This window comes from Microtus pennsylvanicus, chromosome 6 (assembly GCF_037038515.1).
Source record: "Microtus pennsylvanicus isolate mMicPen1 chromosome 6, mMicPen1.hap1, whole genome shotgun sequence".
Taxonomy (NCBI): domain Eukaryota; kingdom Metazoa; phylum Chordata; class Mammalia; order Rodentia; family Cricetidae; genus Microtus; species Microtus pennsylvanicus.
In genome coordinates, this window is record NC_134584.1 from 1,895,104 (window position 1) to 1,919,347 (window position 24,244).

At 58.3% G+C, this 24,244-nt stretch overlaps 2 protein-coding genes across 6 annotated transcripts; one reads left to right on the plus strand and one right to left on the minus strand.

Annotated features, from left to right (window-relative positions):
* The first annotated feature begins 1,359 nt into the window (after positions 1–1,359).
* C6H19orf25 (chromosome 6 C19orf25 homolog) lies at positions 1,360–3,481 on the plus strand. The gene is made up of 2 exons (XM_075975508.1): positions 1,360–1,692; positions 2,214–3,481. Exons 1-2 carry the CDS (start codon positions 1,563–1,565, stop codon positions 2,411–2,413), a joined length of 330 nt encoding a protein of 109 aa, XP_075831623.1. The 5' UTR covers positions 1,360–1,562; the 3' UTR covers positions 2,414–3,481.
* Positions 3,436–23,897, minus strand: Apc2 (APC regulator of Wnt signaling pathway 2). 5 transcript variants are annotated; one of them, XM_075975503.1, is made up of 15 exons: positions 23,808–23,897; positions 18,283–18,441; positions 18,081–18,171; positions 17,813–17,993; positions 16,390–16,498; positions 16,177–16,290; positions 15,987–16,064; positions 15,741–15,839; positions 14,890–15,277; positions 14,374–14,469; positions 13,887–14,026; positions 13,477–13,554; positions 13,246–13,362; positions 12,436–12,650; positions 3,436–10,239 (listed from the first exon to the last, which is right to left on the minus strand). In XM_075975503.1, exons 1-15 carry the CDS (start codon positions 23,859–23,861, stop codon positions 5,244–5,246), a joined length of 6,915 nt encoding a protein of 2,304 aa, XP_075831618.1. In that variant the 5' UTR covers positions 23,862–23,897; the 3' UTR covers positions 3,436–5,243. The 5 variants fall into 5 exon arrangements, with proteins under 5 accessions (XP_075831618.1, XP_075831617.1, XP_075831620.1 ...); XM_075975502.1 differs by having other exon boundaries at positions 16,177–16,293; XM_075975505.1 differs by lacking the exon at positions 23,808–23,897 and adding an exon at positions 20,979–21,170.
* Between the last annotated feature and the right edge of the window lie 347 nt (positions 23,898–24,244).

Here is a 24,244-nt window from a genome sequence, read left to right on the forward strand (position 1 = left end):
AGATACGACAGCCACAAGCAGACTAGCTGAGATACGACAGCCACGAGCAGACTAGCTGAGATATCACAGCCACGAGCAGACTGAGATACCACAGCCACGAGCAGACTAGCTGAGATATCACAGCCACGAGAAGACTAGCTGAGATATCACAGCCACGAGCAGACTGAGATACGACAGCCACGAGCAGACTAGCTGAGATACGACAGCCACGAGCAGACTAGCTGAGATATCACAGCCACGAGCAGACTAGCTGAGATATCACAGCCACGAGCAGACTAGCTGAGATATCACAGCCACGAGCAGAAGACTAGCTGAGATACCACAGCCACGAGCAGAAGACTAGCTGAGATACCACAGCCACGAGCAGAAGACTAGCTGAGATACTGAAAGACCCCCGAGGTGGGCAGCCTTTCAGACTGGGGAGACCCTCCCAAGGAACAGCGAGACCACTCTTCGGATGCAAACAGCAAGAGGCTTTATTCAGTACACAGGTACCTGGGGCGACTTAGTCTCTCGAAGGACTAGCGCGCCTTCAGGCGGGGGTAGTGGGTTTTTATAGGGTAGGGGAGCGAGAAGCACGGCTACAGAGGCGAGACGCATAGTTACAGGGGTTTAATTGGTCAGTTCATATAAGGCCAGGTTTATCGAGGACAATTTGAGGTTTTACCTAGTAATCAGATAAACTGTCTACTCTGGCTCCATCTAGGGCATGAGCTGCTTCCCCTTGCTTAGTTCCTCATTGCTCGGGGCCTGGTGGCTGACCGCAGACATCCTGCCTAGCCCCTCTGTTGAACTTCCCTGCCCTGGTTTTTGTGTATGTTTGCTCAAAAGTTCAAGCCTTGCAAGAATGGCGTTACTGCTGCTAGCTGCTGTTTATATTGAGTGGGGGTCTTTCAATACCACAGCCACGAGCAGAAGACTAGCTCTTTTCTCCCTTTCTTTCATTGATGTTGGTATGCTGGTTTTTGAGACAGAGTAATTAACTCACTCTAGACCAGCCTGGTCTCGAACTCAGAGACCCGCCTGTCTCTGCCTCCTGAGTACTGGGATTATATGCCTGCGCCACCACTCAGGACAAGGAAACAAGGCCCCTGGAATACGTTACCCTGTGGATAGGCACCACCCAGTATTTATTGAGCGCCCACTATGTACCTGGCAGTGGTTAGTTTCTGCCCAACCAGGGGGACGCGAACTCATGCTCAGCACTCGCGCCTCCTGCCATTCGTAGTCAGGGGAAGCCTTTGATCCTTTTAGACAGCTCTTAGGAACGTCTAGGCCTAGGGCTCTTTAAGACCGGGGAGCGGTTTCCCGAGGAGCGGAGTTGGAGAGGACCGGAAGTTCAAGAACGCAGCGACGCTCAAACAGGAAGCGGAAGTGGTGGCGATTTGGAGTAGGAGTTTTAGGGGGCTCAATTAGCCCGGGTTTAAAGCAAACTCTGAGACCCCGGGAGAGGAGAGAATGGGCCTCGGCACAGGGCCATAACGAGTGCATAGAGGTTCGCAGGGTGGGAAGGCCAAGTGGAGAGCGGACCTGCTGCCAGCGCGCGCTCCTCCGCCTGCAAGATGAACTCCAAAGGCAAGAAACGCGTGGTGCTGCCCACGCGCCCCGCGCCGCCCACGGTGGAGCAGATCCTGGAGGACGTGCGAGGGGCGCCCCCCAACGATCCTGTTTTCACCGCCCTGGCCCCAGAAGGTAGGAGAACGCGAAACTGCGAGGTCCCAGCCTGTCCGAGTCGGGAGCAAACCTGATTGCAGCCAGGCCCCAGGGACGAATCTTTTGCTTCTCTGCTAGCGGCCTCTCTGACTCTGTCATGTGGGGTCACCAGAAGCAAAGGTGAAGGGCCGGCGAACTTGATGACTTAAGCCAACCTAGGAGTCAGGGGCGGGAGGATTGCTTTGGGTTCAAGACCTTGTCTCAAAGGGAAAAAGGAAAAAAGCCCAAGCCCAGTGGCTCCTACGTGGAAATCTGGGGAAACGATACGTGCAGGAGCTGTTTTCTGTGATTCCCCTAGAATCCAGGAACCCAAGCAGTCCTGGGTGGGACATCAAGGGTCCTGTCCTCTGGGTGACTCCGAAGCATGGGGTTTTGTCAGGCCTGTAACTGACTCTATTTTCTAGGGCCTAGACAGGTCTCATGTAGCCCAGGCAGGGCTCCAACAAACTGTGTAGCCAAGGACGACTTCCAACCCCTGACCCACCGTTTCTCCTCTCCAGAACCCCCAGATCTATCTCCAAGGGCTGAGGACCCTGAGGCCCGGCTCGAGCAACTCTACCAACAAAGCCGGGCCTATGTGGCCATGAATGAGAGGCTGCGGCAGGCGGGGGACACACTGAGGCAGAAGTTCGAGGACCTTCGGCAGGCTGATAAGAGGCTAGAACAGGATGTTAGCCAGGTGACCTCAGCCACCTCCTAGAGACGAGGCTACACCTGAGGCCGTCCGTCCAGCGCCGGGCACCTTGGCAGCCTTTGTTCCCTCTTCCATCCTTGATGGCCTCCAAGTTGGGGTGGGACTTACGGACATGGCCACCTCTTCATTCATGGGGGCATCAGCCTGGATGGCGTCTAGGACTTGGCAGAGGTCGGGGCTCAGAACCAACCTGCCCCACAGTGGCCAGCCCTCTGCTCCTACTTCCGCCTCATGTTGGCCTGGGCAGCGACGGTCTCCATCCCCAGCATCTGCAGCAGGCCAGAACCTGTATGTCCAGCCTCACCGTGGTTGACTGCCTCCTGGCTCGGGTCCTGCAGGGTCCTGCTGTCTTGCCTGCTCTCTGGTCTCATCTCCCTGGGGCGGAGGGAACTCGGCTAGGGGGTTTTCACTCTGGGGAGTCCAGGAGTACGGGAGGAGCCCAGAGGCGCGGTGACAGTGCACGGATCCCTGTGGGGGGGGGCTGTGTCCTGCAGGCTCTACTGGACACCCACAGGACCCCTCTGTGGTAGACGTTACCCTCTGGACTGGGGCTTCAGTTGACCTTTCTGACCCGCTGCTCTGGAATGAGCAGGCTTTGTTTTTGGAAAATCAGAGAAAATTCTGTGTCGTTCCCCCCCCCCCCCCCGTGAGCTGGACCCTGGATCACTAGGGCCCAAGTCCACTCCAGCCCCTTTGCGCCTTAGGCGCTGGCCACCCCACATGCTTCCTCACGTCCCAAGATGACTGGGACTGTTTGGCTTGTGACTTATTCCTGCCGTTCCCATTCCTAGTGGTCACAGAGTTTACTCTGGGTTCCCGGATCCCGGCCCCTACAGCTCGTCAGTGGCTGATGTCCAAAAACAAATGGCCAGGTGTGTTTTGGCTGACCCTGACGCGACCTTGGCTCTAGCAACTGTCGGTCCGCAGGGAGCTTGGGCCCCTGCACCAGCAGCGCCTTGTAGCTGCAGTAGAAGGTTCTAGAATGACCTCCCCCATCCAGAGCCCATGTTGACGATTAACAGCCCAAAGCGACTCAATGGCTTGCTTTATTAAAGATGTGAACGAGAACCAGAAGCCAGGCTGGGTTTCCTGCCAGGTTGTCTACATGGGGTGGGGGTCAGTATGTACAGAATATTAACCCTGTAGGACGGGACAGAGGGGGGCAGCGGCAGAGGACAAACCAACCAGGTGTAAGCAGGGGGGTGGCATTGGCCGCCGGACAGTGAAAGACAGGACAGGGGGTGAGGTAATCAGGCGTGTCGCCCTGTTCAAGCACCCAGTGGACCACTGGTCTCCAGCTCAGGGTGCCTGCAGCCATTGCCAGCCTGGAGGACAGCGGACACTCCAGAGGCCAACTGGCCCCGCCCCCTGGCTTTGGTTAACCCTTCAGAAGCCACTGTTCCATGCCAGCTCTTCCTACCCTGGTCTGGATGTTGCTCTGTAGCTTGTGTGTCCCCAACTGTGTGGGGTGGAGAAGGCAAACATGGCCGACAGGGCAGGAGGCTAGAAGAATGATGGGCCTTGCGTGCTGGTGCCATGGGCCAGCCTCTGCTCCACCTGGGGTCTCACAGTGCGTGGTTTACAGGTTCAGTCTGCACATAAGCCCCAGCTGGACATCTGCCTCCTGCTGTGTCCCACCACGGGGGCGCCCTGGGGTGCGTGGTGGGTACCTTGCTGCTTTAGTCGCTCCCTGCCAGTCCCCCACAGAGCCCTGTCCAGCAGGCAAGGTCCTGGGATTGAAGACTTGGTACCTGGTGTTCCCGCTGTGGAGTCGGCCGTAGTGGCGCCCCCTAGTGGTCAGTGTGCCCAGGTGTGATGGCAATGGTGATTGTGGATCTGTCAATCCCCCATAAGGACTTGGGGAGGGACAGCGGCGTCTGTTGTCCTTCCCAGGACCTTCTTAAAACCACATCCCTCAGCAGGGGCTTGAGACCAGCTCAAGGAGCAGTGTCCTTCTCTGGGAGCAATTCCTGCCGATGGCTGTGGTTACAGGTCCCACAGGGGAGAGGTTGTTGGTGCTCTCTGCAGGAAGACACACTGAGCTGAGACCCACAGCCTGGGTCCTCAGAGGCCTGCCTACCTTGCTCTTATCGGCCTCCATCTGCTGGTGGGAAAGCCCCCCATGACAACACTCAGGCCCTCGTGGGTGTTTTCCCGCCTGGATTCCAGACTTGGCAAGCCAGGGATGAGGATCCTACACCCTGACACTTCCATGAGAAGGACCAGGCTCCTCCCCGCGGACGCTGGCTGCCTAGTCCTGCTCCCTTGAGCCCCCAGAGCTGTTCAGCTGGCAGCCAGTGTGTCCTCAGCACTAGTCCCTCCTCTGATAGTGAAGGGACACGGGGCCCACGGGTCCCCAGCGCCACCCTTGGCGATCTCTCCGCAGCCATGATGAAGGAGTGCTTGGTGAGCAGCTTGGCCACGCCCCTCACCCAGCACTCCTCAGCTGCCTCTGGGAAGGCAAACACGCCTGGCAGAGTCCTCATTAACCAATTACCCCAGCACCAATTACAGGCTGGGCCGGGCTGAGGGAGCGCCAGCTGCCAGGATTTCACTACCCTCACCACAGCTCGTGCCCGCCCACCCACTGGGTGCAGCCCAGGGCAGGTCCTGCATAGAGCCTACGGTTTCTGTGCCCTGTGTCTGTCTACAGCTGATCCCCTCAAGCCCCGGGCATAGAAGCAAGGGCTGGCTCTAAGGTGCAGAGATGTGAGCTGGACAGGAGCTCTGAGGGCATAGCTGTGCCTACTCAGGGCATCTGGAGAGCAAGCCCCCGGGAAGCCAGACTGTGCCACAGGGCAAAGAGAGAATGTTCCAGAAGGTTGTCCTACACTCACTACTCCAGGAGGCTGGCTGGAGGGGCTTTCTCCATGGCAGAGTCGCTGGCTTCTGTGGCCACCACCATAGGGCTGGGCACATAGTTGAAGGGGGGAACTCGTGCAGCCCTACTGGGGGACCCATGCCTGCTGGTGGGAAAGCCCCCCATGACAACACTCAGGCCCTCGTGGGTGAAGGGCGCTGAGGCAGGTGGCTTGGTGAGGGCTGGCCCGTCCACATCGCTGCCCAATGGAGCCGCAGGGCCGCTGGACGGAGCCTGAGGGGGGTCCCTGCTTTCCAGGCTGGGCGAAGTGCTGGAGTTGGTCTTAGGGGTGGCAACATCCTCTGTTTGTACCACTGCGTCACTGGTCTTGCGCTGTGGAGTCCCAGCAGGGCCGTCCTCAGGTGATGGACCCCTGAGGGGCAGGGCAGTGGCAGGCAGCGTGCTACGAAGGATGTGGGGGACATCTTCATCTTTGATACGACGCCAGGTGGTCCCAGGTGCAGCCACCCTGGGCAGTGGCCTGGTCTCTCCATCACTTCCCCGGCGAGTGGTATTGGCATGGATGGTGGGCACAGAGACAGCGTTATCTGGCCCGCGGGCGACGCTGATGTGTGGCAGGGACGCATACCGCTTGACTGTCTCAGGCCGCCCAGGAGGTCCCCGTACAGGCAGGCGGGAGGGGCTCTCAGAGCTGGTGCGCCTGGGCGCCCGTGGAGCAAGACCTGGCTTGGCCTGCGCCGCCCTCTGTGGCGCCAGGAGTCGTGGGGACGCGCGCAACTCATCACAGCGAGAGGAGCAGAGGAAGACAGCAGGGAGCGCAGGCCTTCCGCGGCGGGGCGAAGCAGCCTGGGAGGTGGAGGCTGTGGAGTCCGCAGAGGACAGTTCCGATCTGCGGCGACGAAGACCCGGGGATTCCTTGATGAAAGTCAGCTGCCTGCGGAAGCCCGAGCGGTCTGAGGACTCACTGCCACTGGAGCGGGCTGAGGCTAGGCGCACTAGGCTCAGGCGACCACCGCGCACTCCAGAAGCCCCCTCAGTCCCCGTTCTTCCCCTAGGTCCAGGCTCTGGGGATGGCCTGGCCAGTGGTGGCGGCCCTCGCTTGACTGGTCTTTGCATGAATGGGATCCGAACAGGTGACTTCTGGGTCTTGTGTTGCTTAGCCAAAAGGGCCCGGGCCGGTGACTTGGGCACGGGAGACCCTCCAGGGCCAGGCAGAGGCCCTACAGTTGGAGTGGCCAGAGGAGACCTCCTGGGTAGGGGCTGGGACGCTGGCGAAGTCTGTGAGGAGCTTGAGGATGGCGTCTTGATGAGGCGGGCTGGAGGGGTCGCACTCCTTGGTGGCTGGCTCAAGGCTGCCACCTCTGAGATCTTACCTGGCCGGTGGAGGCTCCGTGAACGCTGCTGTCCAGGGCTGGGAGTTTTGGTGGCAGTTTCTGGCTGAGTGGTACCAGATGTTCCCATCTTCTTAGGTGTGGTACAAGGGCCAGAAACTCCTTTGGACTGAGCCCGGGAGGCTGGGCTGGCTGTGTAGATCACCGTCCGTCCCCGGAGCATTCCTGGCTCCCTTGCCATCATTTTCTGGGTACCCTTTGGCTTCTCGGGGCCACTAGGACACCGCGGACTCCCACTGATCTTGGTGGAAGTTGCACCCCGTTTATCTGGACGCCAGACACCCCCAGCCTCCGCCCCAGAGTTTCGCATTTTCCTGGGTTTCGAGGGCTGTAAAGTGGAGCCTGCTGACAGCCCAGACACCAGAGACAAGAGGGAGTCAGACTCAGAAGATGCCTCCAGGCTGGCCTTGGCTGCTGCCTGGTGCAACCACGTGACGATGGAGTTCGCACCCTCTTGGATGGCCTGCCACTCAACACTGTCTAAGTCGGAGGCTGGATCAGAGCCAGGCACCTCCTCACGGCATTTTCGGGGTATCTCAGTGGTTGGCACGTCGGACCGCGCAGCTCTGGGCTTGCGACGTCGCAAGCCAGGTACTTGGGTTCGGCGCCTGGGCAGAGCTAAGCCGACACACCTCTGCGGTAGTTCCTCCTCCGCCCTTGGGCTAGGAGAGCTGTCCCGTTTACTGCCCAGGCCAGGGTCCTTGGTGGCTGCCTGTTCCCAGCCTCGGGGATGGCTGGACGGCTGTTCAGAGGCCTCCAGCTCACTGAGGGAGCTAGCTGAGGAATAGCAGGGTGGAGTCTCATCCACGATTAGTCTGGGCTGAGCCCTCACAGGTGGTGTGGCAGGCTGTGATGCCCTGGATGGGGTCTCCTTCCTGCCTATGGGTTTCTCACGCTTAAGAGCCCGTGGGATGGCAGACACCTGCCGGGGTGGTGGTGCCGTGGCTGGGGGTTCCTCATCAGAGTCATAGAAGCAGTACACGGCTTCCTCTGTGGGTGTTGTGAGGCACAGTGACTGCAGAGCACCGTCCCCACAGGTCCGGGGCTGGCATGAGCCATCCCTGTTGGATCGAGCACTCTGTGACCTGCTGAGGGGTAACTCCAATCGTGCCCGGTTCCTCCCGGCACCTCGGGTGTGCTCCGTACTCTTACCAGCACCTGCTGCTTTGGGCCGGTGCCCACGGACCTGCCGGGCAGGGGCGAGACGGCCTGTGGGTTTCTGCCTTTCTCCAAGCCCTCCCGGCTTGTCCCTGGAGGGTCCCTGTAAGGTCTCATCACTGAGCGACGCAGCACTGGAGAAGTTGACAGGTGTGCCCTCGGCGGAGTCAGTGCCAGAGTCATCGTCCCGAGCCGGGGCCGGCACTAACATGTACACGGGGACTGGCAGGGCGCGGCGACCAGGCACCAAGGCAGAGACCACCTTGCGGAGCCGGGCGGGCATGGCCGCCCCCAGACATTCACGCAGTACCTCCAATTCTTTATCAACTGCTGACCGAGCCCGAGAACCAACGGGTGCTGGGCAATCCATGCGGCAGGCAGCTTCATCCCTCCGATGGTGTCCCCCGCCACCCCCTGCACGCTCTGGGCAGGCTGGTGGCCTCAGGCGCAGTTCCACGTCCTGCTGAACATACAGCTCATGCAGGGCTAGCGCGCTGAGGCTGGAAGCACAGGAGAAGTTCTCGTCCGGCTTCTCCACTGTGAAGCGCACACTGCCTGCATCCAGCTCTGAGGGCGGCTGGCATCGCTCCCGACAGTCTGCGATGTCTAGGAAGCGCTTCACGTAGCTCTCCCACTGCAGGCTGAACTGGCTGGTCTCAGGCTGGCCGGGAGGCGCTGGTGGCGTCTTGCTGCGGCTTGGTGGCATAGTCTGCCCAGGGCTGTCGGGCAGCTCACTGGGACTCACTGTGCCACTGCCCAGCCCACTGCACGGGTCACTGGGGATGGAGCTGGCAATGGAGCGGCTCTCGAAGCTGCCCAGAGAGCTCACAGAACTACAGCGGCTCAGGACCAAGGGTGTCTCCTGGACGCAGTTCTCCGATGAACTGGATGGTGTCGCATCCTCCACCCCAAGACCTCGACTGCACCCCCGGCGGGGGGCTGGGATGGACATGGGCAAAGAGGTAGACTCGGATGCTTGCCACGCCTCATCCAGCTCCGCCTCACCAGGGCCCGTCTCCTCCAGCCCCTCGAGGGATGAATCACTGTCATCGAGGTTCCCAGCTTGGCTGGGGCCAGCATGGCCAGTGGAAGACAGAGAGGACAGTGAGCTGCACCGGGAGAGTGACATTGGCCCATCCTGTGCCACCAGCTTCTGCAGCACCTTGCTAGCCGCGGGCAGCGGAGAGGTCACCAATTTCTCGGGGACTTTGCTCAGGCTTTCTGCAGGTATCCACGCTTGTTTCCAAGCTCCTGGGGAGGCTCCGGGTCCAGCGAGGGGTCTGATACCCGTCCCAGTGGCACCGTCGAGCAGTGGTACATGCTGATAAGTTGGGGATAGTTTGATGGTACACACGCGGGCATCAGCGGCCGCCGTGTCCCGGGCAGGCAGTTCAGCCCGGCTGGACAGGTCCAGGTCCAGCCGGCTGGGCCGAGTCTGCCCGCGCAAGGGATCATCGCGGTGCTCAGCCAATGCAGCCAATGGACAGGGCCGCATGTGTTCCCGGGGACAATAGCCATCGCTAGTGCTACCACTGTTCAGGCTGTCATTGGAGAGGCTGGTGTGGGCCGCCTTGAGCCTCAGCAGAGGGTGTCCCCGGCTGCTGGCCTCACGCCGCCCCCCTTCAGTGCCCCGGCATGGCGAGCAGGACTGGGCACGACCCTCCCTTGGTGCCTCCTGCCCAGGGTCCCCAGAGCTGAGGCTGAAGCTGTCGTCTGATGAGGTGTTCAGGGCAGAGATGTCCTCCACCAGTCGGTCGATCCGAGCCACGGCCAACGCCAGCTTGGCCTTAGCTTTGGCAGCCACAGCTGCCTCCCCACCAGCCTCCTTCTCAGCTTCTAAGCCACCCTGGCGGGCAGGCTGAGTGCGAGCCAGTGCCTGGCCCTGAAGAAAGGGACTGCCAAGGAACATAGATAGCACCGCCTGGCTGGCGGGCTCGGCTGAGGTGGCCGCAGCAGCCAGAGATGGCGCGTCGTCATCATCAAAGCAGCCAGAGTCAGAGGCATAGTCCTGCACCAGCCCATCTAGGTGGCGAAGGGGTGGCAGGGGCTTCTTTGAAGTTGTCTCTACCTCAGGCAGACCCTGCTTCTCCAGGTGGCCCAGCGCATGCGCCAGGCGCCTGGTGTCCAACTCAGCTTCCAGTGCCCTCTGCTTGCGGACATACAGGCTGGGCACGCAGGTGCCCGGGGAGATGGCTGTAGCCGCTGCCTGGTACTTGGCAGGTCGGTGGGCCAGCAGGTTCCGCAGAGCGGCAGCACTACCCATGGCGATCATCTTGTGTTTAGAGTGCACGAGGTTGCGCAGCATGCCCACAGCCCCCAGGTCCCACAGCAGTTCCTGGTCCCGGGGGCTGCGGGCCGACAGGTTCCAGAGTGTGCCACAGGCGTTGCTCACGATGGTCAGGCTGTGCGACGTGAGGTGCTGCAGCAGTGTTTGTAGGCAGTTGTGATCACGGAGCACCTGCCTGGAGGAGCCCAGAGCACAAGGAAGGTGGGCTTGGGTACCCCAGCCCTGTGGAGCCCATCATCCACACCACCACACTGCAAATCAACCCATATCCGCTATAGCCCGAGGTAAGGTCACCAGTGCAGCTCCCAGCTCGGGCACGCTCACCTGCTCTGCCATGCCCACCCTGGCCACCCACACCCCTCGCTCCGCTACACCTGCTTCTACTTCTCTGAGCCTTTAACCAAGTCAGGTCTACCCCTGCCTGTGATGAAGCCAATCCCAATTCTGTGTTGCTAAACTCCTAGGCCTGCCACGCCCACCCTGCCTGCTGTGGCCTAGCCACGCCCACACCCACCTGTCAGGCCCCTGCTCAACCAGGTCTACCTCTATTGCTAGCAGCAGGTAGCCTAGTTACGCCCACCCTGACAGTTACACTTAGCCACACCCCTGTCACGCCTACCATCAGAATGGACCCACTAGATTGGGCGCAAGTTTGAACTTCAGAAAAATGAAATAGCAGTAGCTAAGCATAGCTGCCCCACACTGCGTGTCATGCTCAGTTGTTTGGTTTTGTTTTGAGGAAGGCTCTGAGGAGGCTGAGGCAAACTTTAAAATCAGTTGCTAGCTGGCGCTGCCCTCCCTGTGTCAGGTTCATAGGCGTGTGTCCCGTACCATCATACCTATGTTATTTATTTAGCTTGTTTTTTTTTTTTAAACTTATGGGGCTGGAGAGATGGCTCAGAGGATAAGAGCACTGGCTGCTCTTCCAGAGATCCCAAGTTCAATTCCCAGCAACCACATGGTGGCTCATAACCATCTGTAATCAGGTCTGGTGTCCTCTTCTGGCCCTCAGGAATACATACAGGCAGAATATTGTATATATAATAAATAGATAAATCTTTAAAAACGTACTTGGTCTTATTTTTATTTACTTTTTCTTGTTGATTTGCATTGGTGTTTTGCCTGTATGCGTGAGGGTATTAGAGATCTTGGAGTTACAGACTGTGAGCTGCCATGTGGGTGCTGGGAATTGAACCCAGGGCCTCTGATGAAAGAGCAGTTAGTGCTCTTAACCCCTGAGCCACCTCCCCAGCCCTTACCTGTGGTTTTTGAGACAGGGTTTCTTAGTGTAACTACCCTGGCTGTCCTGGAACTCGCTCTGTAGACCAGGCTGGCCTCGAACTCACAGATCCCCACCTACCTCTGCATCCCGAGTGATGGGATTAAAGGCGTGCGCCACCACCGCCCGGCTAATTAATGATTTTATCACATGTGTAAGGGTGTTTTGCCTGTGTAGAAGTCTGTGCACCATGTGTATGCAATCCCCACCGATACCAGAGAGCCTCGGAACTAAAGTTACAGGTGGTGAGCTGCCCAATCTAATGCTGGGAACTGAACCCAGGTTAGCTCAGAGTACTTACTGAGAAGCACCTAGTACCCAAGCAGATGGTCACAGCTGCTGGGAAGCGAACACAGACCCTCTGCAAGAGCAGCCAGTGGTTTAACTACTGAGTTACTTCTCCAGCACCAACAATACCATTTTAACTTACGCAGTCTAGGGCTGGGTGCTGACTGGTGCACGCCTTTAGTCCCAGCATGTGGGAAGCAGAGACTGGTGGATCTCTGAGTTTGAGGTTAGTCTGGTCTACAGAGTGAGTTCCAGAATAGCCAGGGCTAAAAAGAAACCTTGCCTCAGTGGGGAACAGCTGGCCTCGAACTCACTGAGAACCCCCTGTCTCTGCCTTCCTGGTGCCGGGATTAAAGGTGTGTGCCCTCAGGCCAGGCCTCCCATGTAATCTTCCTGTGCTTTTTTGTAATCCACTTTGTCAACTGGATATGAGCCTAGACACAGCCCAGGTGAGGGACCCCATCAGGTTGGTCTGTGGGAATTTTTTAGATGACGAGGGAGGGCCCAGCCATGGTGAATGGGGCCACCCCTGGGCTTGTGGTCCTGATGTACAAGGAAGCAGGCTGAGCAAGCAGTAGGCAGCACACCTCCATGGTTCCTGCCTCTGCGTCTGCCCTGAGATCCTGTCTTCCCTCAAGGATGGGCAGTGAACCCTCTCATGGTGTTTACCATGGAGTCCTAAGACACCGTGTGTTACATCCTCTTGGTACATATGAGGTAGCAGCTGCCACCTGCAGTCCCCCCCCATGCTATCCCCTACCCCCAACCCTCTGCAAAGCCAGGCAAATCATAGCAGGGACTGACCTGTAGTCCTCTCGGGTGGCAATGAGGCTTGACACATTGCGCAGGATCCCACCACCGCTCTCGATGACTGCCAGGGAGTTCCCTTGGCAACGGTAGGTGAGCGTGCTCACCAGGAAACCCAGTGCACCGTCCACCTGGCAAATGGCTGCCTTGTTCTCCGTGCTGTGCGCAGACAGGTTCCACAGAGCACTAAGCACGCTCTTCAGGGTAGACTCCTGCGATGGGAGGGAAGAATGGTCAACATGAGGGGCCACAAAAGATCAACCGCCAAGCCTGGTGGTGCAGGCCTGTCCTGCACTCTGGAGGCTGAGGCAGGAGGATTGCAAGTTCCAGGACAGCCTGGAATATCTGTAATGTGAATAATATGTTTAAAAGAATGCTCTGAAAGTAGCTCTATGGTAGAGCCCTCCCAGAATCCCCAGTGAGGGGGCTGAGAGCGTGGTCAGGGTGCAGCCCCGCCTAGAATCCCCAGTGAGGGTCAGGGGGCGTGGTCAGGATGAAGCCCTCCTAGAATCCCCAGTGAGGGTCAGGGGGCGTGGTCAGGGTGAAGCCCTCCTAGAATCCCCAGTGAGGGTCAGGGGGCGTGGTCAGGGTGAAGCCCCCCCAAAATCCCCCAGTAAGGGGCTGGGGTTGCTTAGCAGTGAGGTTTCTTGTCTAAGGTATGAATACCACTACTCCAGTCCTCAGCAGTGTGGTTTAGGGCTGGAGGTTTCAGAACTTTAGGATTACCTAATTTTTCCCAGGGTGTCCCATGACGGTGGCTGTGGTGACTTCCTCTGACTTCTCCAATCCCCCGCCACCCATGCTCACCTTGGAGGCCCGCAACACACACTCCATAAGGGCGGTCATGCTGCCGACTTCCCTCAGCACCTTCTTGCTGTTGATGTCGGCCCTCCACGACAGATTACGCAGGATACTGGACACGACCTGGCCCGGGTGGCAGGGGCAGTCACAGAGGACCCAGGGTCCAGGATCCAAAGGCACCCCTCTTCCCACCCACTTTGACCCTGGTGTCACCCACTCCCACCCTGCCCCAGGTACCTGATGAAGCTCCTCACTCTCAGAGGCCAGCTGAGCCACGATGGCTTCCATGCAGCCTCGACGGGCACACAGTGTGGCCTGTTGGGATTGACACGGCACAGTTGCTGTCCTAGCAGCGGCAGCAAAGGACGCCCCTGTTCTTTCTCTCCCTTCCTCATGGGTATGCAGACGAAAGTGATGCCCCATAGGAAGAGGCTGCTGGACTTTGCCAGCCCAGAGGTCTCAAGTCTGCAGACAGTTGTCCTTGCCAGTATACATGTGAGCCCAAGAGAAACTCTTGCCAGCCTCTGCCCCTCTGTATGCCAGAAGTGACTCCCCACCTCCCAGGGCCACATCCAGGCTGGGGTGAAGTGGGGAAAGCCTCAAGAGGACACCTGAGCCCCATCCATCCTCCTCCTTCCCCTGAGAACCTTGTTGGCGACGTCTCCAAAGGTGAGGTTGGTGAGAGTCATGCCAGCATAGCGGCGCAGGGCAAGGTTGAGTGGATCCCGGGTCATCTTATGCATCTCGTAATCCACCTGCAGTAGCTCCGCCACAGCCTGCAGCCCCCCTGTCGGAGGGGAAGGAAGGCAGATGAAGCAGAGAGGACGAGGCTTGTCCAGTGAGGCCTGTCTCTCCATTCTATGTGGACCACTTTCCCAGGTCTTTTGTTTTAATTGGTTTGGTTTTTCAAGACAGGGTTTCTCTGTGTAGCCCTGGCTTTCTGGAACTTGAACTCACAGAGACCCGCCTGCCTCTGCCTCCTGAGGGCTGGGATTAAAGGCGTGCGCCACCACCGCTGCCAGACTTCTTTCCCTGTTCTTATATGGTCCGACCCATGCTCTGTACCATGGCATTTAGAGGGGTCAATCAACCGCTGTGTAAGGCCCAGGAGGGGGTGGGGTGGAGGGAGCTCACCTAGCTCATTCATAGCCCGACGGTATTCCTCATCAAAGGACAGCTTCATCACCGCACAGGTGGCCTGGCAGATCTGAGGTTCGATGGGCACAGGGGCTGTGGGCAGTGGCCAAGTTAGAGTCCCATTCCCGTAGTGATCCCTGAGTTTTCCCTTGCCTCTCCCCGTGCTCTAATGTGTAACGTCACACACTTGCTGAATAATGGTGTCCTATACAGACGTCCACCTCATGGCTGTGGAGCTGCTGCCGCTGTGCTGTAGCACAGGCCTGTTACTTCTTCAGCGCCCTGCCCCGAGCGAAGGCAGGAGAGTCACAAGTTCAAGGCCAGCCTGGACAAATTGGGAGGGCTGGTGGCCTGTCCCAGCAGTACAGTGCTTAGAATCCCCAGTGAGGGGCTGGGGGCGTGGACAGAGGTAGAGAGTATTTTGTGCCTTCCTTTGCCCCACTGTCCCTTGGGCTCAGCTCACGCAGCTGAGAAGGTGCGCATCTGGTTGCTGTGCAGGTGCTTCCCACTCACCGTCTACTGCGCCACCCTCAGTCCCGCTGTTGCGCGCCTGCAGCCAGTCCCAGCAGGTCTCACAGTAGGCTCGTATCTGCTCCAGCACGTGCAGCACACGCATCTCCTTGCGCGCCAGGCCCTGATCGGGCTGGGAGAAAACAATGTTGTGCAGGGCTGCGTTGGCGCGCATGCGTGCATCTTTGGCACCAGGTGCGCCGGGGGTCCCCGCATGTCCCCCAGCTCCGGTCTCAGCGCCATGAAGTATCTGGAGTAACAGTGGCAGACAGCCTGAGCGGCGCATGGCTACACAGCTCTCAGGCGAGCTGGACATGGCCAGCAATGTGCGCGCTGTGTCTTCTTGGTCACGTGTTGCCAACATGGATAGAAGCCAGAACACCACCTCCACCTGCAGGGCAACATGGGATGAGTGCAAAATGGCAGTGGGACCGTGCTCCACCACTGTTGGCAGTTCCCCTTCAAGAGGTGGCCCGGCCCGTGGGCCCGTATGAAGGCTCGGTAGGTAATGGCACTTGCCATCGAATCTGACGGAAGGGGAGAACCGACTCCTGCAAATTGTCTTCTAACCTCATTACATCAAAACATGACCATCCCCCAAGGAGCCCACACTAAGCAGGGCACTTTAGCCCCAGCTAGGAGGAAGCAGAGACAGGCAGATTTAAGTCTGAAACCAGCCTTGTCTACACAGCGAGTTCCAGACCAACCAGGGCTACACTCTGTCCCAGAACAAAGACCTCTCGCCTCACAGAGAGAGAGAGCTTCTGTCCAGGTTGAGTCTCCATCAACCGGGGTTGCCTGGGGACCCTCACCGGACGCCACTGGCAGTCCATGCTCGGATTTTCCCTTCTCACCTTGCTGTTGCCAGGCTGAGGGGTGCCATCCTCTGGGTGCGTGGGGACTTCCGGCTCCTGGTCCCCCTCCACCGACACAGGCTTCACTGCCAGCAGAGCCTGCGGGGAGAACGTGAGGCCTCGGGGTTTCAGTCTACACTGCCCACAGGCTGCAGAACCCTTCCTGGGCACAGAATAGGGGACTGTCACTGAGTCGACAGACATCGGTCATCACCCCTTCGGCCCTAGCTTTGCTTGTCTTGGTACCTGAGGCTCGGTCTGCTGCACCCGGTCCTGGGCCTCCAACAGCTCCTTGTCAATCTGCTCCAGGCGCGAAGCGCGGATCTAGACACCAGAAGGGAAGGCAAGCTTGCTTGCCTGGATGCCTCCACCCCTCCTTGACTCCTCCCATTCAGCCCGCCCTCCACTCCCCGATGCCCGCGTGTGCACTGGGCACCTGCGCGCGCTGCACCATCTCGTCCGAGGTGCCGAAACGCTCTTCCATCAGCGAGCGAATGTGCTGGGCCTCGAACTCCAGCTGCTGCCGGATGAGATCCATCTGCATCGAGAACTGCTGGGAGGGGGCACAGGCTGCGTGAGGCGCATCCGGGGCCTCCCCGTCACACACACCCTGTTCCCCCATCTTCGCTAGGTGCCCCAGGGGTCTCACCGTGTCAACGTGTGGCAGCTCATCCAAACGCTTTGACAGGCCCTGCAGCTGAGAGTAATACCACAGCTTTTCCTTCTCCTCTTTCTCGATCTCGCTCAGCAGGAAGCATCTGGGGTAAGGGTGCGGGGTACCTTCTTATAGGTGACATTCCCAAGGACCCCACCCCCACCCCTACTCCCAGCTCTGAGGTGGGCACTGGAAGAAACTGGATGAGTGGGAGGGGGAAGCTAATTGGAAGTGCAAAACAGCAATCCCTTGTGAGGCTGAGGCATGAGGATCTCTGTGAGTTTGAGGCCAGCCTGGGCTATAAGAGCTACTTCCAAGCTAGCCAAGGCTATGCAGAGAGATCCTGTCTCAATAAATAAAAAGATGAAAAGGAGGGGCTGGAGAGATGGCTCAGTGGTTAAGAGCATTGCCTGCTCTTCCAAAGGTCCTGAGTTCAATTCCTGGCAACCACATGGTGGCTCACAACCATCTGCAATGAGGTCTGGTGCCCTCTTCTGGCCTACAGACATACACACAGACAGAATATTGTATACATAATAAATAAATAAGTATTTTTTAAAAAAAAGATAAAAAGGAAACAAGGCAAAAGGAATTCTAGGAAGACCCAAGAGGCCGCAGGGCTCTGGAGTGCTCACTTCCTCCCGTTCATACATGCCAGCTCTCAGGCCCAGAAGCCTAACTGTCCCCACAGCGCCCTGGAGGCTGGGCCGGGGGATCCTCACTAGCCTGGACCGTATGCTAAGATCCCTCTCTTGGCTAGCGAAGTAGCTAGATGGGTAGGGCATTTGTCACCAAACCTGGCCATCAGAATCTGTCCCTGTGGATCTCCTGGTGTCTGCTGACTACAACACACACGCCATGGTGCTCCCCAAAGAAATAGATATGGTTGGGGGCCAAAAAGAAAGAAAAGAAGCAATCAGCAAAAATCTATCCTGATTTTATGGAGTGGAAATCTGAGGCCGGAGAGTCGCACCTAGCTGACTTAGGTAGAGTTGATTGTCGGCTGCTCATCAGGCAGACCTCAGGCAACCCGGACGGGCTGAGCCCAGGCTCCAGCGCTGCCCCCTCCACTGGCCCTAGGCCCAGAATGTTTGGGCTTCTGTCCTTCCATCAACAAAGGCCTCCTTGAGAATCTCCGGCGTTAGGCCTGATTCTGAGCCCTGACTTTGGACTTGACTCTGTCCCTAGAGACGCCTGTATGTCTCTGACTGGGGTGGTGGTTCTGCCAGGAGCCTTTCCCTTTGCCAGAAATGTCCCCATATCCTCTGTCCTCCTGCTGGGGTCAGCCAGACAGGAATACAGTGGAGATGGGCGTGGATGAGCCAGGAGGTGGGTGTGACTGTATAGCGGCGCGGCCACAAGCCAATGTGCCAATCAGAGGACAGAGATCCCTGGGGCGGATCCTTTCCACTCTCACCGCTCCTGGTCCAGTTCTTCCAGCAAGCGGATGGTGGCCCGGCTCAGCTCCCCGAAACTGTCCTTGGATGGGCCAGAGCCGTGCACTGGGCTTCCCTCTGGAGTCCGGGAGGCAGGCTCCGGGCCCAGGGCTGGGGGCTGGAACTTTAGGTTGTAGAGGCTACTGATGTCAGTCTGAAGAGCTGAAAGGAGGGGCGTCACGGGTGAAGGTCAGCAACCTGCTCCTGCTGTGTCCCCGCGAGCCATGGGACAGTCCCCGACGCACTCACCTTTCAGCTGTTCTAGCACTTCCGTCTGCCCGGAAGACACCAGCACCCGCGCCTCCTGCTCCAGCTTGCCCTGAAGGTGTTTTAGAACTTCCTGCATGGTAGGGAATAGGGCTGTGGCCATCATGGCTGCCCCGAGGACCTCTCTCAGCCTCCCAAGACATCATCAGTGCTTCTGAGCCACGCCCGTCACACAGACCCTCACCTTCATGCCGGAAGTCTCTGTCTCCAGCTTGGAGAGGTGGCTGGAATTATCCCTCAGCTCCTGTCTTAAGTACGTGTTCTCTGCCTTCAAGGCCTCCACCTGCCGTACCAGCTGCTCGTACGATGCCATGGAACTGGTCATCTTCAATTCCTGCAGTGCCTGGGGCCAAGGAAGTCACAAGAGTGGGAGCTGGTGTCCCTCAGAAAGGCCAGGGTCTGAGCCCAGCCCTCTCACCCACCCTAGGGCATGGTTGTCTGGTGTGAACCAGTCACCTGGCCAGCATCTGAGGCAGACAGACACAGAGACAGAGGAAAACTGAAGCTGGGAGTCCTTACAGGGTTGTTCGATACAGACAAGTCTAATAATGGATGAGGGGATGAGCGAGCATCATTTGTGGACACCTGCACTGACAGCCAGCCAGAGGGTCACACAGACATCTGTCACTCTGGAAGTCCAAGTCAGCAGGTGGATGGGCCACCTGGAGGCCATCAGGATCACAGACTGACACAGGAGAAGCTGACAGACAGACAGACAGACGGCAGACAGATGGGACTGATTCCCCCAACAAAGCACAGACTGCCCAGGCTGGCAGACACCTGGGGAGGATGGGTCATTAGCTCATCCAAAACACTGTGAAGGCCAAGGAGCCCCGACTAAGGGAGCTATGGGCAGGAGATAGACCCAAACTCACCATGGTCATCCCAGGGCTTTGAGTCCTAGGCCGGTCCCCCCGAAGCCCCACCTCCCCCTCCATTCACGAAAGACTCTCCAGAGTCTGTTCGTGGCTCAGCAGCCTCTGGCCTGAATGCGGTGCCATCCGGCAGCTGGGCCACAGTCCAGCTCTTTGTGTTCCCGAATGTCCAGCCTCCTCCCTCTGTCCATCTGGCCAGTGCCTCCTCCTTCAGCTTGGCTCTCCCTCCACAGCCATCCCGAACCCCCACAACCCCCTTCCGTCTTTGTTCCCTTCTATCTGTGAAAGCCCCCTCCCTCTGCCTTTGTTTGAGGCCCACCAATGGCGTCTCGTCTCTTTTCCTGCCTCCTCCTCCTCCTCCTTGGGAGCCCCCCTCTTCTTGCCAGCCTTAAGGCTCCATCCCAAATCAACCACACCCACTCTGTTTAGGCGACACCTTCTCCTTTGCTCCCCCCACACCTGAACACACATGATCTAGTACTAATTTCTCCTTTTCTGGAAAGCTCTGCCCACCCTGATGTCACCCAGGGCATGGGTGGAGGGGACCACCAAATCTCTTAGGGTCTCAGTCTCCCACCATCCCATCCTGCCTGGAGGACCGGCTGTGGCCTAGCCATGCCTTCTGGCTTCTTCCTACAACAGAACTAAATCTCAGCTGTTCCTAGGAGAGAAAAACTTGGGTCTAGGGCTAGGGGTTTGGTAAGAGTGGGAAAGGAGGCCGTGTAATCAGAACCCAGACTCTTCCTGCAGAGATGCTCAGAAGCCCAGGTAGTTAGCTGGGCATGGTGGCACACACCTCCATCCCAGCACTTAGGAGGCAGAGGCAGGTGGTCTACAGAGTGAGTTCCAGGACAGCCAGGACTACACAGAGAAACCCTGCCTTGAAAAAACAAACAAAAAAAGAATTCAAGGCTAGTTTAGGCTACATATTGAGTTCATAGTTAGCCTGAGCTACTTAAGACTCTATCTCAAAAGACCAAGCTAAAAGCAAACAAAACAGACCTGTCCTCTCCTTGTGTCTCTGCGTGTCCACTGAAGAGCGGAAGATCTACCCCTGACTGCCCCAAAGGGCCAATGGGAGTTTCCAAGCCAGAAGTGATTTCACCTTGACACAAATTCTACCCATGGATCAAGGCTCACATTTAATCGAGCCCTGCGTTTGAGCCGAAGGCAGCATGCCATGCCCAGCCAGGAGGGGGAGATGAGGCTCTGCAGGAATTGTATAGTGCCCACCCATTGGGATGCTCGTGCTCCACATTTGATGGTTCCCCTCAATGTCACTTATTATCCTGATCCCACAGGGCTACCAGTCCTCCAAGCTGAATCCACCCCACCCTCACCCTTGCACCAGGCCACCCCTCCAGTGTCCTCCTGCTTGCTCCTGCGGAAGGCACAGTCCCCTCCAGAGGAAGCAAGAGGCTCACTGTTGGATTCCATCCTATGGTGTTCAGATGCCTCCCATGGCTCCCTAGTGCCTGCCGGAAAAACCCTAGCACCCTACACGCACACATCCTCAGGGTGCACGAGGCCACCTTTCCTGTGACCCCACACCCTACATAATACTACGGAAAGGAGTCCCACCTACCTCTAACCCCAAGGTGGCCACCTTGGCAGGGGACAGACAGAGAGACAAGTAGTAACTGGATGCAGGTCTCCTGACTCAGAGGGGGAGGCACAGGTGTGGAGGGAGATAGACACCTGGGGGGCGCATCGCCGAACTCCTGACATCCCAACACCCCAACCTTTACAGAGAGGTAAAGAAACAAACTAGAGGCACACAGCAACTCCCCCGGACACACTCCTCTCCATCCCTCACGTACCATCTATGGATCTGGGTGTTGGAGCCCATGAGGGTGTGTGTGTGTAGGACTAGCCATAGAGACTCAGATGCCTGCCTCATCCGGACTCAGTTTCCCCTCAGCTCCTATTCTGCATTTGAGCCAGTACTGACAGGGCGCGGCAGGTCGCGCCCCTGCCCTCCGCCCAGGGGAAGACGCACGCTTACTTGCATCTGGCCTAGCTGTGAGGCCCAGGGCCTCCTTCCTCCTCTTGGCTAGACCTGCAATCCAGACTTGGGGTGTCTAGGTCTCCGGGAATCTCAGCAGCACGAGCAAAGGGGGGGTGTTCCGAAGGGACAAAGCCCGATCCGATCCCGGCCTGGCCAGGTGGTGCGGTGCTGCCGCTCCCGGCCCTGGGCGAGACCACCACGAGCAAGCGGGGGAGGATGCGGGATGCAGGTGCTTGGGCCAATGGCGGCGCGGGAAGACGAGCTGGTGCCATGGCAACAGCCAATAGCAGTCCGGGGCGGGGACCCGTGGTGACCGCGGGGCGTCGGGCCTCCTTAGGGGCTGATGGGGTGGGGGCACTGGGATTGATAAACCCCTATCAAGGGAAAAGGGGTGCTTTGAAGCCAAAACCCCATGCAAAGCATCAAATTGGTAAATATTATGCCAAAATCTTGGAGGAAGGTTACTACTCAATCCACCCACCAGGTGTGGAGATATCAAGGCAGGAAGGACTTGGGACAAGCAAAGTCAGAGTACCCTGAGGTCCTCAATGACCTGGGACTTGGAAGGCTGGGCAGGCATTCTGGGGCCAGATTGACAATCGCATCTTTCACTGTCCCACCACCTGACAGCACCAGGACCTGTGACAATTCCTCCCCGTGTCTCTCTGTCCCTGTTTCTGTCTCACCCCAGGTCTCTATCTCTGACTTCCCAACGTCCAAAGGGTTCCCTTGGGCGCTAACCGTAGAGCCTGGGTTGGAAAGATGACTCAGAAGTCAACAGTGTATATTACTCTTCCTGCAAATACAAGTTCCGTTCCCAACATCCAGGTCCAGTGGCTGCCAGCTCCCACGACTGCCCACACCTGTGTCGTGTGTGAGTGTGTACACACACACTGCCCAGGCCTGGTGTCCGAACAGTCCCTCTGGCTGCCAGCTCCACTCACACAACTTAAGTGTGGTCAGTGCTGAGAGAGGTGGCTATATGGCCTACTGCGGCATTTTCCCATCTGGGGACACAGACAAACCATAGAACTTCTGCCCCTCTGTGGTGAAGGAATCTCAGGGGGTGCCAGGCAAGGCAGGGGAACCCCTCACCCTCCAGTATTTCTAAGCAGGAACAGTTAGCAGGGACCCTAAGGGTCCTCCAGCTGGCTGAGCAGTGGTGGCCTCACTGCTTGGGAGGAGGTGGTAGAGGGGCCCTTGCTGGAGGCAGGGAAGTGGGGAAGGCTTTCTTCATGTCTGTCATCCCAGCACCAAGGCTGAGGCAGGAAGATTACTTGGTGTTTGAGGTCAACCTGTGCTAAGGTGAGACCTATCTCAAAAATAAAAGGGACGAAGCGGCCAGCTTGAAGTCCAGGCATAGCGGTGTCCGTGGAGCACTGGAGGGGGGGTTCGTGGGATTCTGCCAGAGTGAGCCATCAAGGCCAGGAGAGCTGGGAGGGTCCTCATAACTCAGCTCAAAGTTGAACAGGGTGGGGTGGAGTACAGAATACAGAGCCATTTGACTTCCATTCTGCCTCCACCTCCCTGGGTGACCTTGGTGTCTAGCCTGGCTTGTGGTCCTTATAGAATTAACTGTTCAGTTTCTCCAGAACACCACAGTGTGCCAAGTCCTCTCAGGCAAAGCCTGGGGGAAGGGAGACTTTACACTCCCACACGGAGACACTGAGGCTGTGCTAGGAAGGGCACACCGCTTCAATCACACCCGAGCTGCAGCCAGGCCTCTGGAGGGGTTGGGCCTCCTCCTGCCTTCATGGAAGGCTATGGGGACCCCTAGACAGGAACATTCCTCACTCTTTCCTGTCCCGCCCTTGCTGAATGAACTTCTGATGGACTTGGACGCCATGTTACCATGCACTCTAAAGTCCTAAGAGCTGGAATCCAACCCTCAGCCCCAGTCACCAAGAATCCAAGGCCTGACCTTCATGATGGGGAAGACCCTGCACCTAGTGCCCTGTGCCCAGGCTTCCCAGAGGGTTCAATGCACCCTGGGACCCCGATTTGTGACACTGCAGAGGTCACTGGCCCTCCAGAGTCTGACGGCTGTCCTCTTGGCATGCAGCCAGCCTACATACACCCCCAAGTGGGCTCCCCTGGCTGTGGAGTAGGCACAGGGCAGCTACATGACCACAGCTGCCCCTCATTTGAACAGGGCTGTGCTGGGTGACAGAGGCAGCAGATGCTGGAGGGCACTGATGGCCCTCGGCTTCCCTAGGAGGGGGCAGGCTGTGGGCCCAGCCACTCCCCAGACCCCCAGCGCATAAGCACTTCTGTGGCTCAGTCATATGACCTTGGCCAGCTTGATTGTGCCCCAGTTTCCCCTTCGTGGCAGAAGTGCAATCTTAGGAATGTCAGTCTGTGGACACTGAGCAGGTGGGCCCTAGCTCCGTAGTGTCTACGGGGAAACTGAGGCCTAGCAATGTGCAGGGCGTGGTCGGGCCCCGCATTCTGCGCTGGCTGGACCCTGAGCGCGATGTACCCCAGCTTCAGCCCTCTGTCTCCTAACCACTGGTCTCTAGAGGGGAGGAGGGAGAGGAGAGTGAGGGTCTCTAGCACGGAGGGACGCTCCCAAAAGGTCTGCGCCTGCGCAGGACGGGGGAGGGGTCGCTGCAGCACAGGGGAGAGGAGCCCAGCCCCAAACACATGCCCAGGCGGTTTCTTTGGCAACTATCTCCAGAGCAACTATGAAAGACCCCCGACTAGTCAAGCTGGCTTGCTCCAGCCTGGGTGTCTTCACGCTGACCCCAGGGGACGGCTGTTTGCAGTCAGGACCCCACCTGGCTGTACCCACACCCTGGTCTCCGGCCAGGACTCCCTGTACCCTACCTGGTCCCCGAAGAAAGCTGAGTGCAGGAGGCTTAGGAGCCCCAAGAGCCCCATGGAGCTGCGGCTGCTGGACAGCGCGGGCCCCGCCCTTGGCCGCAGGGATGCAGGCGGGAGGCAGGGAGTATTGCGCCTGCGCACAGAAGGGGGGGCGGGGGTGTCACTCCTAAGGGGAGGGGTGACCTGAGACTCTAAAGATGTAAATCAGGGACCCGCTTGCGACAGCGAAAAGGTGCATTCTGACGGGCCTGGAGAGTTCTGAGTATTAGAAACAGTCCAAGGGGCAGTAATTAAAAGAACCGAGATGTGGGGTGAAGCTAGAAAGCGCCACCCTGTGGCTGGGACACTCTGCACCCGTGTGTGGACAAAGTCATTCAACATTTGCTGGGTGCCACTCTGAGAGCTGTGGGAGGGGCGGGCTGAATGGGGACACTGTCCGA

Excerpts from the sequence above, each read along its gene's own strand:
- Apc2 (XM_075975502.1), bottom strand. The coding sequence starts at position 23,861 with ATGGGGCTCTTGGGGCTCCTAAGCCTCCTGCACTCAGCTTTCTTCGGG. Across the intron at positions 17,994-18,080 it reads AGTGCTAGAACAGCTGAAAG|CTCTTCAGACTGACATCAGT; the intron begins GTGAGTGCGTCG and ends CCCTCCTTTCAG. Across the intron at positions 15,840-15,986 it reads TGCAGCAGACCGAGCCTCAG|GCTCTGCTGGCAGTGAAGCC; the intron begins GTACCAAGACAA and ends TTCTCCCCGCAG.
- C6H19orf25 (XM_075975508.1), top strand. The coding sequence starts at position 1,563 with ATGAACTCCAAAGGCAAGAAACGCGTGGTGCTGCCCACGCGCCCCGCG. Across the intron at positions 1,693-2,213 it reads CACCGCCCTGGCCCCAGAAG|AACCCCCAGATCTATCTCCA; the intron begins GTAGGAGAACGC and ends TCTCCTCTCCAG.